The following is a 15,904-nucleotide window of genomic DNA, read 5'->3' as shown; positions in this document are numbered from 1 at the left end:
TTTCATCAAACAAAATGTTTGCATCATAGAGGTATAGTTTCAGACAAGATATTAAAGATGTGAAAGCCTCTTCTGAAAGAGGAGGTAGCATATATAAAAAAGGAGAATTACTAGTTAGATAGATATAGATACATAAATTATTATTAATAATCCCACATCGATGTTACAATAAAAGCAACAGGTTGGAGGAGGCTATAAAAAAGATAACTGGTTTGGCATATTCTCATGATCCTTCAAGCAAGTTTTAATAGGAAGTGAGGAGTGGTCATTGCTCGCATTTAAATATGCGAGATCGGGTGTCCACCCAAATGCTTTACGACAATTGGGCATCTCCATTTTTTAACCATCTGATCCCTATTTTTTTTATTTAATCTTTTGTTTTTTTTTCCTTTAATGTTTAATGTGTTTTACAAGTATAAATAAACATAGTTTTTATTTTTCTAACATTTTTAGAAGAATTTTGTATGTTTATGTTCTCATGGTTTTACTTGTGAATTTAAAAAAACATATCTAATAAGTACTCTCTGTCTAGGCTCGGTAGTTGACGTGTCATCACCGAGCACTCCTCGACTAAAGCCAAGTAGCGGCAACTCTAAAAAATTGACCGAGTTGGCATCTAGAATACAAACATCAAAATGCAAACAATCAATGTTTTAAAAACATTCTAGAATACAAACATCAAAATGCAAACAATCAATGTTTTAAAAACTGGGGATTAGACAAAAAAAAGCCTTTTAACGAAGTAGAGTTTCTAGAATATTAACAGAACTTCAAACATTAATTATACATGAACAAGTTTAAGGTTCGAACTTATTGTGTGAGTATACTTTGTAGCTATATGTCGTGTTATTAGGTTGATTGTGGGGGAGCCAGAATGTATGTTTCATGGTTGGCTTATGAGTACCGCTGATCGTGATTTAATAGGCATCAGACGACGGCTGATATGAGAACTGTGGCCCGAGACTAGGACTATTAGTGTTGATGCATTTTATTTTAAGTCACAAGCAATATATGGCTGTGTTCCGAAACTAAGACCTGTGTTTTGTTGGCGGTCGGCTGACACAGAAAAAAATTTAGCGTAGTAAAATACAAAAACAAGTTATAATATCTTCATCGAACACAAAAACTCGATGTTATTAGCACTCTTACAATCAACCGGATCATAAGAACTCAAAATTAATATATTACTTAACTGTACCATGGTGTGTACCCTTGCGAGAAGCAAAAAATATTCTCTCATTCTTGGAATTTGGTTAGTTGTGTTGCGAGCTCCAGAGCCTGATCGCTTGTCTTGTGCTCAACCATATCAAGCATCCCCACAACACTCAACTTTCTAAGGAAAATTACTCAAATTATTGAAATACTAAGTTTAACCGGTAACTTGTAGAATGAATGAAGACTCGTACAGCTGTACGGAATCAAAATGTATGCATATGTAATGAGTTATATGTAAATGTCCTTTGACGCTTGAGTCGAAGAAAATTACATAATTTAGACCATGACGAGCCCACGTAGCCTCCCTCGATTTTTTTATCTACACCGTAGCACGTTTTTAACGCTTTTTCATCGAACAAAAGTTGACTAAGTACAATAGCGCAAGCCAAGGTTGGTTAGGAATTCATCAAACAGAAGATGGGTATCATCAAGTTTCTAAACACGAGCTTCGCTTCTTTTGGAAGAGTTAAAGCACTATAAATCACAAGAATAAGTTGTTGGATTACTGGTTTCCTGTTAGACCATTTTTGCCATGATGGTTGGTGATTTTGATTACTCCCACATCGGAATTATAAGAAAATGGATAGCTTTGGGGATGTTATAAAAAGGGATCACGGGCTTTGTGTATTTCATGATCCTTCAGGCACGTTTTGATGGAATATGAGGAGTGGTCAATGCTCGCACATAAATATGCGAGATGGGGTGTCCGCCTAAAGCCTGTTACGACAATTGGCACCTCTAATTTTAAACCATCTGATTCCTATTTTCTTTTTATATCTTTTGTTTTTAAACTTCTTTCTTAATATTTTTTTTCTTTTAAGTCAAATTCATTTTCTTCTATTTTTTTTAAAAACAAATTTTTGTTCTAAAACATTAAAAGGTTTTTTAAGTTGTTAGTTTTGTTTTTATTTTCTTTGTATTAAGAGCTACTTAAACTAATTAAAAAGCTTTATGAATCAGTGTTTTTATTAGTGAAACCAACACGTTCTACTCCATGACCGAATTAAAGCTAGTCTTTTATGAACTAGTGTTTTTACTACTCCCATGACCGAATTAAAGCTAGTCTTTTATGAACCAGTGTTTTTACTAGTGAAGCGGTGAAGCAAACACGTTCCACTACATGACCGAATTAGAGCTAGTCTTTTATGAACCAGTGTTTTTACTAGTCTTTTAGTGGAGTCATTAAGCATCGTGCTCTTGCACGTCTAGTGTATTGCCTATTGGAAGTTGAGGTCATTCCTCTAATACGTACTTTTAAGACACGAGAAAACCAGTAGCTCAAAGCCTCAAATCAAACAGCTTGCTCAGTAACTCATATCAACAAGAACGGCTTGCTCTCAAACAGCCGAGGTTCGAGGCGCCAAAGCTTCAAAAGACGACTCCATGAAGCTCAAAAATATCTTTTGCTCACACATGCACAAATGCGGGCAATCTTTTCCTAACTTCCTCACTTAAATTTGTATTTCAAAAGCACAACATTAAGCAATAGACATCTCAGTTATCTTTAGAGGCATCTTAACTCTTAAAAAAACTCAAAATATTAGTTATGTAAATTATATAAACATACATATAAACATACATTTAACTTCATGTAATAGACATATATGATATATATACATATATAACCACCACATAAACAATGATGTATACCAACACCTAAAAATGCTGTACCCAATCCATTCAAACACATCATCACTTCACATCCCACTCAATACCTTGTCTTGCTATGGCATTGGGAACATGTACCGGCAGCTTAATATGTTGTACCTAAACCGTCCAAAACATCCAACATATCATCATTCGCATACCCCGGTTCCCTTCTTGGCGAGCTTCCCATACTTCTACTCGATGCAAAAACTGCGGACCGCTTCTTCTTAAACTCTTGACTTTTACTAATTCCAGGAACCAACATTCTTCGTTTCATAACCTTCTCTAGAAGTTTCTGATCTTCCAAAGAGATCTGAATCCGTTGGAGTTTACCATTAACTTTCAATTTAGACGGGTTTGAACCCGCTATAAGACCGGTATCACTGTTATTATTAGAAGGTGATCGAGCGGGTATGGATTTTGGAACCTTGTCTCGGAATCTGACAAGACTTATTAAACGGTGAAGCCAGATGATCAAATCAAGAATGTATCGGTCCATTTTCAGTTTATCGGCATGATAAAGTGTTTGAAGACGAATAATACTGTTACTCCCTCCTGTCTTTTTTCCAAACTCGTTACTGTAGAAAAAAAACAAAACCATTAACATTTCAAACCCATCAAACGAAACATAAATAACTGACATAACCAAACCCAACCCAACTGCTAGGTTTTATTTTTTTTCAAGCATGTACCGGAAATCCAAAAAACCAAACTGAACCGTAAAACCCAACCAATTTACAACTGAAACCGTAAAAATAAAAAAATAAAAAGCGAAATGTGATATTGAAGTTATGGATTGTAAGTTTTATTTTCGAATGTTAAGTAATTATTAAAAAAACCTAATAAATTGTGCAATCACACATATTTTAGGCCCAAATGTGTAACAATCAATTAACAAAATTTTTTTTAACTCAAACGTTTCAAGCCCAAAATCATTATTTTGGGCCATTTTTAGGCCCAAAAATTCAAACCCAAATGGCAAAAATAAAAAAAACCGAAACCAAACTGAACAAATGTAGAAAACTGAAACCAAACGGTTTTTAAAAACCCCTGACTTTTTGGTTTTTCATTCAGTTTGAGCACAAATAGAATAATTACCCTGTGTTTGCCCACTCTCCGACCCATCCGAAACCTTGATGAGCTCTGCAAATTAAAAGAAAATCAGCAATAATGAAATTATTTAAAACATATGATAACTATTAACAATATCGCGCTAAAAACATACTTGGTGGTATCGGTAGCTACTGGAACGAGCCACTGGAGCTTTTTTTCCATTTCTGCTTTGATTTGAGGCATTGTCATCTGAAACAATGCAATTTTCTCGTTTAAAATGGAAAATTTTGTGATCATAGATACAAACAAATAATAGTAGATTAGTCATACCACTTCTTTAGAGTCGAGTGCTTGTAAGCGAGAACGTAAATCTGCCTTGACTTTTGCAGGCAAGCCATTATACAAATTGTCTCGCGTATTAGGAGGTAATGAGATGGGCCGAGCTGCCTGGTGTATATAATTAAACATAAATATATGTATACATATATACATACACATGTAAGTAAATAAAATGAGGAGTTTATTAGCTTACTATGTTGTCCATTTGGGTGACTAAGTTAGCATAGTGTAAAGCAAGACCCGCAACACCTAAAGTCTCGGGCTTTTTATGAACCGCTTTTTCATTCGCAGTTGAGCTTGGAACTACAAAGAAAGCATAGTTATGATGATTATGATTAAAATAACTAGAGATAATATTTTATAAACAACTTTGTAAAATATTGGAATGTGGACTATATACAGGATTGATTTCATATATACCCAACTTTATGAATTTTTATTTAATAACCATCACACCCCATTTCCATTATATCTGTTTAAACCCTATTCTTTTTTGTATTTTGATCGACATCGACGATAAGCATGTGAACTTAACCGTTGTCTCTCTTCTTATGTTACAAATGCATTAAAAGAAACTAAGCTAAATTTGGCTAAAATACTAAGTTAAAGAAGGGCATATATGAAATTTTAAAGATTTAGAAAAATAAGGGCGAAATGGTCATTTATTAATTTGTTTTTAATAAATTGGGTGTATTTGATATTTTAACTACTTTTAAGGGCATATATGATATTTTTAGTTTTGCGAGGCCACAAGGGTACATATGATATTTTCCAAATTTGCAGGGTATATATGAAAATTCCTCTTAATAAGTTTAATACCATTCTCTTCAAATGCCTCAACAATTGCTTGATGGATGAAGGTGACAATATCTACAAGCTTCTCCACAACCTAGAAAAGATAAGTGCATAAGGCACAATTAAAAAAGGTTGTTCATTAGTATATATAATAACACAAATACACAATGTATAGCAGAGACAACTGTAAAGTTTTCAACTTCTTTGAATATATATATGAAACAAAAGAAATGTATATATATATTGATAGAATACCTCTTCCGAACTTTTAGACCAAAGTGATTTCCTTTTTAGGTTCCTCACAATTTTTTTTTGATGTTTTATGTCACTATGTAAGATTGTGAGACTCTCTCCTACAACCGAAACAAATATCACATGTTAAACAAATAATCAACCTCATTCTAGCAACTGGATTACTTTTAGTACTTTTGTTTTGCTGATATTTTTTTTGTGTCATACTGTATTATGTTATCTGGATGCTGTACTTTACATCTCAAGATAAGGTTTTTCAAGCCAGGGGTCTCATATAAGTGAGATTTCATTGGGTATTCCAGTAATTTTTTAAGGGCAACACACAATTGGACACTCAATTACTTAAAAGAAATTATAACCAAGTCAAACCTTTTCTTGGAAGATTCAAGGCTTCTACTTCCTCGAGCTTACGTCGGTAATCTTGCTGGAATCTATCTAAAGCATTATATTCATGATACAATTCCTGCAGCAAAACAAAGATGTTAGCATTTAACATTTTAAAACGATATGGTATATGTGAAAATGTAATGGACTACATATTAACTGAATCCTGTGGGCTAAACATAATTAAAGCGTAATACTAATAATCTAATATATATATATAACTTACAGACGCCCTTCTTGCGGTGCGCGCATATAATGTATATATGTGTGAACCCTCGGGTGGGCAAAAGTAAAATTGCACTAATTTTAGCGTTATTTTACTAATCTCGTGAAAATAACGTTAAAAGTGGCGGAAGGTTAATCAGGCATCATGTGGTGGCGTTGATAGCCGAAAGACAATGGTACATGCACCAATCAGCCGGTGTCCCGATGATTGAGTGCTATGTGCCTTATGTCCAAGGCTTGATGCAAAACTACTATTGAGCCGGGGGTCTCATCGGAAGCAGCATCTCTATCCCTATGAGGTAGAGGTAAGGCTGTCTACATCTTACCCTCCTCAGACCCTACCATAGCTTTGCTATTGGTGGGATATACTTAGTACGATGATGATGATATAAATAACTTACAGATGTATACTGAGCAAGATTGGTGAGTTGTTGCATGGTTACTTCTGCCTCCTCTTTAAGCTGTTTGTTCGTTAAAAGATCCGTGTCCAATCTGATCCATCCATCAACAATCAAATCCAGTTTCAATATCATAAATACAACACAGTACTCACATTTCACAATAAGATTTACCTGGAAAAGAAACGATCCAAATTATGCCATTGTGGATCTTTGCACATATTTCCAAACCGAACAACCTCTTTGGAGAAAACCTCAAGTTCCTCCCTAAAACACAACAAACCATATTATATTATTATATAACAAGTATAACAATGTTTTAATTTGAACAATAAAAATGGAAACAAACCTTTTATCAGAAGCTGCAATACGCAGCAACTCCTTTGTATCAGTAGAAACTAAAAGCTGTACACCTTCCGAATCCAAAATATCCTTTTTAAGAAACTGAATGCTTTCTTCAGAAAGCGATTGCATCAAATTGGACCCTTTAACAATGGTATTAGCTACTTCAAAGGCCAAAATAGACACTTTATCCCCTCTTGAAGCCATATTAGTTACAAATCCACTGTTAGCATTTATACTTGTCATACTGCTTCCCAATGTGTCTAGCACATCTAGACCTACATTACCAGCTTTTCCTAGAAATGTACTCACATGAGGTGCCTAATGCAAAATAACAAAATCAGTTTCTTAATACTCACATAGAAGCCCAAACATTTGGTAAACAAGACGACGGACAAACAAAATCAGATGTCAAAGATGTATTTGTTACACGAGCTCAAAAGTACTTAATTGTTGCAACACTTTGTACAAAAAATGTGTCAATTTGGAGTTATCTAAAATAGACATATTTTAAATTCATTGAAAAATTATTTTTTGGATAGTCGGATCAATAAAAACCTCTAAACGAGCCGAGCGAGCTTTTTCGAGTTTGAGCCGAGCCCAAGTCTCAAATAAAGCTCGTTTTATCGCGCCCGACTGCCTGAGCTCGGGAAGCCTGTGTATTTTTAAGTTTTACCTCTTTTGGACGTCTACGCATTTTTAAATTTGACCTCTTTTGGACTTCTATATATTGATTTCATACTGCAAAGCCGAGCCTTGGCTCGTTTAAGGTACTGCACGAACTCGAGCCAATCTTACGCTCGTTTAAGGTTTTTCCAAAAATATTAAAAAGTAACTAAAAAGTTAAATAAATCAATAAATAAATCAATAAATAAATAACCAAAGGTCCCACACGAGCTCGAGCCAAGCTTAAGCTCGTTTAAGATTTTCCTCAAAATATATAAAAATAACTAAAAACTTATATAAATCAATTAATAAATAATAACCGAGCTAAGCCCAAATTTGAAAAAAAAAAACAACACACGAATTGAGCTCGAGCTGGAGCTCTCATAAGTCAAAACGAACCAAGCTCGTACAGACAATTATTATTGAATAAGGTATACCTTTGAAACCCTAGCAGGCGTAGAAGGCTTCAACTCTCTTGAAATAGAAGAAAACATTTCACCAGAATCATAAGGTGACGTCATCATCATCTTCCTCTGGTAAACATCATCATTATTATTATTATTATTATTATCTGTATAATTAGATAAACCTGAATCATCATCATCATCAATATCATTATCATTATCATCATGATCATCAACTTTCTTCTTATTCTGCTGAACGAAGCTCTTCATCGATTTCAACTTTCCTGAAAACCCCAAACTACCCCTGTCGCTGCTGTCACACTCCGCCACCGTACTCCGTTTCATCCCGCCGCTACATACACCTCCCATTGTATACGATTTGTCAAATACTCTGCTGATGAGTTAATTGACCTAATAACATAATGTAATTAACCTTCACAACTGATGACTCGCACGATCTGTAGATGTGAATAACAATATGATCGATTGTAAGGGAATAATTAATTTGTAGTGAAAATTGGGGGAATAATTTGAGGATTTGAAGAATCAACACATGAATTTGATTGACTGTTCTTCAGTTTACTTTTACTCTCTCTCTCTAGAATTTGTCTTTCGTTCTGGTTTGGTTTACTTTCTCTCTCTAAATATAATGATCATATACATATACTGTTCTGATTTCTGAGAGAGAATAATAATAATGTTATTATTTTCTACGGGGGTTTACGTAAGCCTTGTATTTTCAACGTTCACTTACATTATTTATTTATTTATTTATTATTATTATTATTGTTATTATTATTATTTTACAAAGACGCCTTGCATGTGGATAGGTCATAGGTTATCGCATTTTTTAAACTGAGGTGTTTTTTTGTTCAACTTTGATCAGATCAGATTATGTTGTTTTAACAGAATATATGTTAGCTTTAGAGTTTGACTTAGACATTTCTTGGGAAAAGATGTCACTTGACAATCGTTATGCCAGCACAAGAGCAGAACTCTCACGATGGAAAAAGAACATGGGTGGGCCTGGGAATCGAACTAATAACCTCGTATCCACCAAATATGATACTAGTGGCCTATTATCGAACTTAGGTTTTCATGGGAGAGCCCAAGCCTTTTTATCACTAGGACACATGTTGTTACTTATTTGAATATTTTCTTTACAGTTTTATATCAAAATGTTGAATAAGAATTTAAAAAATTGAGAGGACTCTCTATATGAGCTAAAATAAGTTTTGATTGTAGTTTAAATCCAAATTAAAGTTCATTTAATAAAAGAGTTTTAAAGAACGTTATGTTCTAAACCAGGGATGCAATTTTTTTCCGGAATATCCGTACTCATACATGCTCATTACCCGTATTTGTACCCGTACATGTCTATTGGGTACGGGTATGAGTACGCAAATTTACTGATTATAGGTACGGGTGCTTTCGAGTACAAGTACGGGTACAAGTATGGATATCACGGGTATTGGTAACCGTTTAGAATATGTATAAGCTTTTATTATGTTTCCAACAATCATAACTTAACTTTCAAGCGTGATTTTCAAAACATAATATATATCAGCTGAATAGGTTCATTCTCAATCGATATGTGTGTATTCGTATATTTTTATTTCAAGTATGTGTATATCATTAAATTACATGTAGTAACTTTCTCTTTTATTTTTCTATATTTATTGAGGGAGCAATAAACAAAGAAAAGAAAATTGGAAAGATGACTAGTGAATATTAGACGAATGTTGATTTTCTTTGTATAAGTTAATTTTGTTTTAAACATTTTAATCAAAAAATTTGATACTTTGCATGTTTTGGTATTCAACTTGATTTTGAATGAATTTTATATTATGGCTGATTTGTTTCATTTCTAGTTTTGGTAGCGGTATTACGATTATGGTTGTGGTATTACTGTTTTGGTATCATAGATAATTGATTGTCGATACCGTACCGTTACCTAATTTAGTGGAGATTTTTTTAAAAGTACAAATGGGGACCAAAGCGAGTACCGTACCCAAAGTACATGTACCCATACCATATAATTCGGGTACGGGTATGGGTACCAACATTTACTGATTTTAGGTACAGATACATTCGGGTACGGGTATAGGTACCGGGACGGTCCCGATCTCATCCCTATTCTAAACCAACAATGTTTTAACAAATAGTATAAGATTTAAATGAATCTCAATATGAGCCCAAACTTCATCTACCAAATTTAACGAAAACTATGATCTGAACAAAATATTAGCTTAAATTTCACTTACCTAATTTAACGAAAACTCGAAAAATATGATCTAAACGAGTCTCGGTTTTAGCCTAAACAGCTCTTTTAATCTTCCTTCTCACTTATCTTGTTTTTCTTGATACTCCAAACATGAAATACTTCAATGTTCATTATCATGCAAGCAGAGTTTATTCAATGCACATAACCCCTTTTAATTCACTTGAATCGACATGCTAATGTTATCGATCATAGCTTAGGGTTTACCTCCATTACTCACATCTTGAATTATCATCGGTATAATCTTGTCGTTTTAGCTTGTTTTTGTTTCAAATCTATATAATATCAGATTAATATGTTATACAGTAATAAGTATTTCGTAATTCAACTTTACAATAAAAACTTTTTTAATGAAACGTGAGAAAAAGAAAAGGAGTTATTTTGCATCTTAGTAGCTGAAGAAACGTGGATCGACTCACTGGCAGACGATCAACTTTCCTCGGGTGTGATTATGCTATTTCACCGATGGTTCTCTGGGATCTGGATTCTTCCACCTACAAAATGAACAGCACCGTAAACTTACCCCTCAGAAAGGGACAGAGGGGTCCTCTTTGGGGTAACCCTCCGGTGTGAGAATAAGAGATTGTAGGAGAAGATAATAATCTGAGGGTAAGGAATTGGAATGTATTGCTTAATAATGTGTAATACTGTGTAATAGGGCATACCTCTCCTTGTGGAGTTGATGTGGTATTTATAGTGCTAGGGTTTCCAATGATTGGGCTCAGACCCAATTAGGGCCTTTTTGGCCTCTTCCTATTGCTTTGCGCCACGTGTCCTTGGGACACCTGGTGCTTTTTCATTGATTATTCTCTGACCCATGTGCAATCACGTGGTAGCACATGGGTTTTGCTGAGTTGTCAACCTTTCATTGGCAGCTGTCAACATCAGCATATTCTTATTCCTTAAAAAGATACATTCTGGAAGGTTGTCTGACGTGCACAATCAAGGTTGTCCTTATCCTGATTTGGATAAGGACGAGGTTGATTATGTGCATGTGTGATATGCGCCTATCCTGAGGATGCGCGAGGTCTTCTCTTTATTCTCACGCGCAGATGTTTCATGCGCAGATGTGATATGCACAAGCATGTGATATGCGCCACGCGCGGATGCGCCACGCGCAGATGTGATATGCGTGAGCATGTGATATGCGTCACGCGCGGATGCGTCACGCGCAGATGTGATATGCGTGAGCATATATGGTGCGTGAGCATGTGATGCCTGAGCATGTGTGATGCATGAGCATATGTGATGCCTGAGCATGTGTGATGCATGAGCATATGTGATGCCTGAGCATGTGATGCATGAGCATATGTGATATGCGTGAGCATATGTGATATGCGCCATGCGCATAGGTTTTGGCTTTGTGCCTTTATAATATCTTGATTTCAAGCCTCTTGTCTATGTCTTGTGGGTTGACCCGCCTCGCTCGGTGTTGAGGCGGGTACATACCTCTTCAGTAGCCAATATTGAAGTCAACCAAGGCTCTTGTGTCAACATGACACGGTAGATTTAAGCATAATATTCTAAGACACCCCATTCATGATTTTGTCATGCATAATTAATTATGTATACTTTATTTACAGTAGGTACAAGGATGTGTTGTTAATTTGACGGGCATTAGAATTTAGAATTATCAAATGGAATTCAAACTTACAAGAAGCTTATTTTACTTTTAAATAATAATTTCTGTTTTTATCCTTATATACATAAACATAAATAACCATTTTAAATATTTAATACATAACCGAACATTATTATTAACAACGTGACGATCTATTGAATAAAGTTGTACTTGCATTGAGGTGTTTATCTCTTGGTATTTCTAGAAATGTCGATTCGATAACAAACATAAGTATGGTACATTTATTTATTATGATATTAGGTATTGTAACTTCAAAAAATCTAAATGTCTTCTTTGACGTTTTCTCGGGTAAGTGTTCGTACAAGACTTTAGGACTCATGAGGCTTTTAGGCTGTTATTACTTTAAGGGTATATTTGTCAAAACTAGCTTAAAGCTGTAGATGAAAGCTGGTGGCTGTTAGTTTGAAGCCGGTAGTTGATAGCTGTAGCTGGAAGCTATAAATTTTTAGATATATTTATATGTTTGGCAGAGTAGTTGAATTTTTTAATAAAATGTATAAAATTACTAAAATGGACATAACTAAAAACAATAATAGTAAATGTATTTATTTTGAAAGTTTATTTAAGTAATTAAAATACTAAAAGCTTGTAGCTCTTTCTAAACGCTACTAGTATAAGTTTTAAGCTTTGAGTTTTTTCTCCTGACCTAAAAGCTTCAAACTCCTTGAATCTAACAAGACTTTTAATTAAGTAAGAATTTTTTTCTTAAAAGCTTAAAGTTTAAAGCTGTTAAAAGCTTATTGACAAACATAAAGCTCGAACTTGAGTTTTTCCCCAAAAGAGTGTTAGAGGAAAAACTATTTACTAAAATGATGTTTATTAAGAAATATTTATCAAAATGGTGTTTTGGCTAGTTTTTGTTACTCACCCCTACTCTTATTGGATAGATAAGATGGACACATGTTATATCTCTGTTTTCTTTTTATGTAAAAAATATAGTGTTAATATCAAGCTAAAATATATAACATTTTTACAAATTACAAGTATACGTCGCCTCTTTTTTTCTTTTTAAATTGATGCTGCATCTTTATATATAAATTAAAACCTAATATAATTTACTACAAAGGGTGTTTTATCATTTCATTCTATAAAACTTCACTCTTTTCTAAAATGTTATAGTTTCATTGAATCAAAAGTACACCATATTGGTTTGTTTTATTAAAAATATAGGTTTATTAAATATTTCAATGTTAAATGGGATGAGTTCTTAATAAAATCGATGAATTGGAAAAAAAATGTTATACAAATACACCATATTGGTAAATATTTTTCAATAAACACCATTTTGATAAATAGTTTTTCCACCAACACCCTTTTTAAAAAAAAAAAAAAAAAACTCTTATTTAATTGGCTTTACTTCATACTATGAAAAGGGTTGAAAGATATTATCATGTAAACAATGGTATTTTCAATATGAGGCAGAAATAAATACAAACGTTCTTTGTCTACCTATTAACTATTTCATTGGTTCCCACAAGGCCACAAATAGAACTTGACTTTAATAAAGTCTTTGTATATTTTTTTTTATTTATTTTTAAGTCTTTGTATTCTTAAAACCGAAACCGGTTACTTTGTATGCTTGATTTAATGGTGAATCTTCGGATAAAAGCATGTAAATTTATACCATTTTCAGACGAAAACAGGTAAATAATGCTAGAAGTTCTCGTATTTTAGATTTGATTTGTGTTTTCAACTTTTAAACTTATTATCGTTTTATTCGAATTTTAAAATGAACATGTAAAGCAACCAATTGATAAATTTATGTTTGTAAAACTATCAATGAGCTTACGTAATCTGGCATCGGAGGAAAGGGGAGATTTGGGATTGAGGTCACAATATCTCAAGTTCGAACTCGATCCCAACCAGGTTTTATTAAAGTGAGCCTTCGGGCAACGGGTTTTTTCCTAAAACAGGTGATAGTGTGCTTGTGCTGCTCGTCGTTGTCTACGATCAGAAGAGTTGTCTTTTGCCATTGATTACCTCATATAGCCGTACTTTATCAGTCGGTCATTATAGAAAATGTTATTAAATACTTATATTTAAAAATCACATCTAAAGTTACTGCACTTTACATTTAAATAACAAAATATTATTTTAATACACATTGATAGCTCAAAATATATTATTTCCTGAATATTTGAAATGAGTGTCATATTATTAAAAGCATTTGACTTTTTTTTATTACAATCTCCAATTAAAATAGTTGGCCAGCATGAAACGAAACTAAAATTATAAAATATGGAGTCAAATATGCCGGGTGCCTTTGAATAAGTAAAAATGGGACCCTTGAGAGAGAAGGCCGGTTGCAGTCTTTGGTGTGAAATCAAAATCATGACTTGGTCTTTTTATACAAATTCTTTTCTCGACATTAAAATAATCGAACTATCAACAATTTAATACGAATAACAATATCAAAATCAAAATTTGCTTTGCTTGAACTTTGTACACAGGATTTGATTCTAGTTTTAGATTTTTTTTAAACAACTTTGTTTGAGAAATAATAAAAGTGGCCGGTTTGGATTTTTACATGAAACAACGTAATTGTATATTTATATATTATATATCTGATATCTCAACACCGGGAGATATAATATATACAGGGTTAGTTATACTAAAAAGTCAATTATGTCTAGAAATTGTAAGTAGCCAAAAAAAGAGTGGCACGTGTCATAACGAGTAAGGGTAAATGCCTATAAATAATAGCAACAAATTTCGGTTGCAGGTAATTCGCCATGTTAAATAATTTAAACACTATATTATTAGAAATAAATTAAAACACATAACATAGATAAAATGCCATGTTGAAATAATTATAGACCAAGTTGAAATAAAAGAGAAATCACTAAAATAAGCATTTTAACACAAATTATGTTGCTTAAAATACAATAATATCTAGAACGTACACTCTTGCATGCCAATTTTAACCCACAACTGAAGATCTAATTCAAGAATAGTCATAGACTCACTTTCTTGCTTCAACAACTTTTCGTCTTATGGATTAAATTGTACAATGTAAGAGAGGAACCAAAACCTATCCCGGTTAAATCAACTATCTCCAACTTTTCTTAAGACAACACATACTATGAAAAACCTATTTAAAAATAACTAATGCAGAATTATTATCATTAATATGATTTAACTTGTTTTGAATAACTAGTTGATTAGCTTTCTTCTACTTCGTGTTATTTAAATCATTGTAAGTAACCCTAATTGTTTTATAGTTGCATTTTGGTTATCAAAATACACCAATGTCAAGGGATGTCACTATTAATAGATGACACATGTATCCATTCATTAAAGCAAAACCCTCCAATTGGCTAAGAAATTTGTTTTCCAAACCATATGACATGTCTCAACTTGTGATGAGGCAGATATTGCTAATTAGAACCACAACTTTGAAGTACTACAATTCATATATTTTTTTTATCAAAATTGAAATTCACACTATATCTTGGAACAGAGAAGTGTGTTCTTAGCATACCGATCTAAATCTTGAATCAATCCATAAAGAATCATTACAAATCTTTATACTTAAAAAAGTTTCTTACTTCTATGTCATTATTTGAGTCAAGTTTTACAGTAAAGAGTCCATTTGATTATCATAATAAAGATCATTTTCTTTTTCTTTTCGAATGAAATTCTCAATGATGTAAAGCAAATAATCTAACTAGATCGAACAATGAAAATAAATATAATTGTTAAATATTTAATTTTTCATTTTTTAAGTATGAAAACTCTTTTTCACAAACATAGAAAGACTTTTTGTCACTAAAATAGGATAACAGTACTATACATAGTACATACATACATACCATATGAAGTGCCTTAACAAATTATTTTGTCAGGAGATCGTAGTGCTTGGACTTGTGGTAACCTATAAATGTTTATGAGGATAGCAAGACTGTGGCTAAGGATTTTTCGTGTTAGATTATGAAATTTTGTTTCACGAGAATAGCACACGTGTCACATTCAAATTGGTGGATTCAGCACGCCACACGGCGCTTATGCAAGGGGTTTGGTACTAGGTGTCGTATGTTCGTTGGTTAGTTTGATTTGTGGAAATAAAAGAGTGTGTGTTATTCACTTGTTTGTTCGTTTAACAAAAGACCCCACCCTACATACATAGTACAAACTTTGCATGCCTCCAAAAAGGACTAGACCAACAAATCTACATCTAATAAGGACGGCCTGCCGAGTGCTGAACCAAAGAAGAAAAGTCAACCGTTGACTTGGCATCCGGCCCAAACAGTTGTAACCAAGT

The 15,904-nt window shown here is 33.3% G+C and overlaps 1 protein-coding gene and 2 non-coding genes across 3 annotated transcripts; 2 read left to right on the top strand and 1 right to left on the bottom strand.

The window, feature by feature from the left end:
* Positions 1–249: 249 nt before the first annotated feature.
* Positions 250–355, top strand: LOC143572131 (small nucleolar RNA Z279/snoR105/snoR108). Its single transcript, XR_013142214.1, has one exon. It is a non-coding gene; the product is annotated as a small nucleolar RNA Z279/snoR105/snoR108 (small nucleolar RNA).
* A 1,515-nt stretch (positions 356–1,870) lies between these two features.
* On the top strand, positions 1,871–1,976 carry LOC143572130 (small nucleolar RNA Z279/snoR105/snoR108). The gene has a single exon (XR_013142213.1). It is a non-coding gene; the product is annotated as a small nucleolar RNA Z279/snoR105/snoR108 (small nucleolar RNA).
* A 988-nt stretch (positions 1,977–2,964) lies between these two features.
* On the bottom strand, positions 2,965–8,334 carry LOC143572123 (protein PSK SIMULATOR 2-like). The gene is made up of 12 exons (XM_077057364.1): positions 7,754–8,334; positions 6,658–6,971; positions 6,483–6,575; positions 6,312–6,402; positions 5,671–5,764; positions 5,305–5,402; positions 5,074–5,143; positions 4,448–4,557; positions 4,246–4,362; positions 4,088–4,164; positions 3,961–4,005; positions 2,965–3,440 (listed from the first exon to the last, which is right to left on the bottom strand). Exons 1-12 carry the CDS (start codon positions 8,087–8,089, stop codon positions 2,969–2,971), a joined length of 1,917 nt encoding a protein of 638 aa, XP_076913479.1. The 5' UTR covers positions 8,090–8,334; the 3' UTR covers positions 2,965–2,968.
* Positions 8,335–15,904: the final 7,570 nt, after the last annotated feature.

The sequence above is a fragment of the Bidens hawaiensis genome, unplaced genomic scaffold (genome assembly GCF_021521415.1).
Source record: "Bidens hawaiensis isolate Kalapana, Puna unplaced genomic scaffold, B.hawaiensis_p1.1 tig00025751_1, whole genome shotgun sequence".
Taxonomy (NCBI): Eukaryota; Viridiplantae; Streptophyta; class Magnoliopsida; order Asterales; family Asteraceae; genus Bidens; species Bidens hawaiensis.
Note: the sequence above shows the minus strand (reverse complement) of the source record. Positions and strands in the feature narration are given on the sequence as shown.